General features: G+C 33.5%; 1 protein-coding gene across 1 annotated transcript; it reads left to right on the top strand.

Moving 5' to 3' along the window:
- Window positions 1-1,106: 1,106 nt before the first annotated feature.
- Window positions 1,107-2,673, top strand: LOC111393128 (inositol 2-dehydrogenase/D-chiro-inositol 3-dehydrogenase; the record flags this gene model as incomplete). Its single annotated transcript, XM_023018522.1, has 4 exons — window positions 1,107-1,448; window positions 1,695-1,865; window positions 2,294-2,458; window positions 2,527-2,673. Coding segments are annotated over exons 1-4 (660 nt in total), but the record flags the coding sequence as incomplete, so codon positions are not given.
- Window positions 2,674-2,675: the final 2 nt, after the last annotated feature.

Below are 2,675 nucleotides of genomic sequence, written 5' to 3'. Positions count from 1 at the left end.
AGAGAAAATTCAAATTTATTGGTGGGGATTAAAGTCCGATTGTTAATAAATTTTGATAAAATTTTAAAAGTTAAGAAATCCATGAAATATGTTATTATAATTAATTGTTAATTTTGATTTAGATTAAATTTTAAATTTCAAAAAACGGAAAACCTCAAAAATTGGGGGGTCAAGTGACCCCCCAAGACCACCCCTGGGTCCGCCCATGTTGGTGGGAGATGCCCCGTGGTTTGGGGCTTGATGGGTAGGTCGAGGATGGATTTGGGTGGAGTAGTTGGAGTTTTTGTTCTTTTTAATTTTATTTTATTTTATTTTGATTTGGTTTGATTTGATTTGATAAAAATTGTCTCTAAAAATAAAAGCGAATCTATAAATCCATTCAAAATGGTCGATTGTTTCAAGAATGTAAAATATTAGGACCATCTGCATCAAGATGTAAATGTTTGGATCAAAAACAAAAGATGGGAAAAGGTTGGGACCCCTTCTGCAAAATTGCGCTAGGTTCTTCTGATTAGGTAAAGAAATATTAATTCGTTAAAGAATTTTTTTTTAAAGTATTTAAAATGAAGACAAATTCAATTAATCTTTATCTCTTATAGTGCGGCATTTAATTGTCAATATTTTATATGAAAAATGTTAATTTTTCACCAAAATTTTTACTTGTGTGCTGTTTGATTGATTTTTTTCACCGAAAATATTTTCTTACTTTTGGTCATATGTCCATATTTTTCTTGAAAACATGAAAAATATTTTCTAAGGAGTAAGTTTTTATTTTTCAAGTAATTCTCTTTCTCTTTCATCTACCCATCAATAAAAATTAGAAAAAGTATAATATTTTTAAAGTCAAAAATTAAATCAATTAAATATATTTAATTGACAATTTTCATGGAAATAGTTATGTGCAATTCACCTTAATTATTGGCAACATCATGGTAAACAAGTGGGGCCCTCGACTCAATCGGGTTGAATTGACTAATATGGTGCATGTAGATAAACTTCATGTTTCGTTTCTTCTTTTTATCTTCTTCTGTCTTCACAAACACGCAAAACCTGTCTAGATACATTTCAGAAATTAAAATACTGAAAATAAGAGACAGATTGCAATATTTGGGTAGTTGAATATTCATAGTCCAAAAGATGCCATTTTGCAGTGAATTATACAATGTAATGAGTGTTTTAAATTGAATTTCCAACTTTGCTTCATTATCATTATCATCATAACCGGCTATACAGTGTATAACCATTAACTCTTCTCTACTCTGATCAATCTAATGGCTGATATTGTCAAGTATGGAATCATCGGTGTTGGGATGATGGGAAGAGAGCATGTCATCAATCTCTACCATATGAGGACTGAAGGTGTAGCTGTGGTCGCCGTAGCTGATCCCCATTTGCCTTCCCAAGAACAAGCCAAGAATCTGGCAAAATCATTCAATTGGCCTCTTAAGGTACAAAAGAACATGGGAAAAAAAATTCACTTTTCAATGAGCTAAAACTTGTTCAATTTATGGTACAATCATGCTACGATATCAGATAAGTTGACAGAAAGGCTTATATCTATCATTGAAATATTTAAATCACTATCAGTTGACGCCACCTATACTTCTGTTATTGCACCTGTCAAAATCTTTCTGACAAAGTGGCATAATCTTTTATGGTATAGAAAAATTTACATGTTTGGAAAATTTTTGAAGGTTTTTTCTGGGCACAAGGAGATGCTGGATAGTGGGCTTTGTGATGTATTGGTTGTTTCAAGTCCAAACATGACTCACTGCGAAATCTTAATGGATATCATCAGTCACCCAAAGTCTCATCATGTTTTGGTGGAGAAACCTCTGTGTACAACAGTTGCAGATTGCAGAAAGGTTTGTTCAAAATATCGTATTTTCTGAGTATTTCTTCCAGACTATAAAAATCCTAGAGTTCGATTATTATAAAAAAACACAACCTTATGAAAATCCCTCATAATGATCATTTGTGTTCTACAATGCATACTCAATGGATCTACCCCGTTTTGTGGGAATTAAAATCAGATTTTTAGTAGATTTTGATATAAGTAGGTAAAATGTGTGGTTGAAAAGTTGTGAATCCCGGTTAAAATTAATTATTGACTTTGGCTTAGATTAAGATCAAAATTTTAATCCGTACCAAAAAGTGGCCTATGGTAAATATGTCATCACTTATCATGTAATAGTTTAATTCAGCTTCTTAATGTTACATAAGATAGGTTCTTATACTTACGCTTGTCAGTTTTAGTGTCTGATTGTGTGGCAACCTCAAATTTTGATTACAGGTCGTAGAAGCTGCTAAAATGAGGCCGGATATACTATTACAAGTTGGGCTAGAGTATAGATATATGCCACCTGTGGCTAAACTGATAGATATAGTGAAGGGTGGAAATTTAGGACGAGTCAAGATGGTGGCTATCCGGGAACATCGGTTCCCATTTCTAGTTAAGGTAGATTAAACCACAATTCCAGGCAGTCTGTGCAGTGAATGTTGTTCTGAATTGAAAGTTTTTTATAGGTCAACAATTGGAACCGATTCAACTGTAACACTGGGGGTACCCTGGTAGAGAAATGCTGCCACTTCTTTGATCTCATGAGGCTGTTTGCAGGGACGAATCCTGTCCGCGTAATGGCTTCTGGAGCCATTGATGTGAATCATAAAGATGA

The sequence above is a fragment of the Olea europaea genome, chromosome 4, assembly GCF_002742605.1.
Source record: "Olea europaea var. sylvestris chromosome 4, O_europaea_v1, whole genome shotgun sequence".
NCBI lineage: Eukaryota > Viridiplantae > Streptophyta > Magnoliopsida > Lamiales > Oleaceae > Olea > Olea europaea.
Note: the sequence above shows the minus strand (reverse complement) of the source record. Positions and strands in the feature narration are given on the sequence as shown.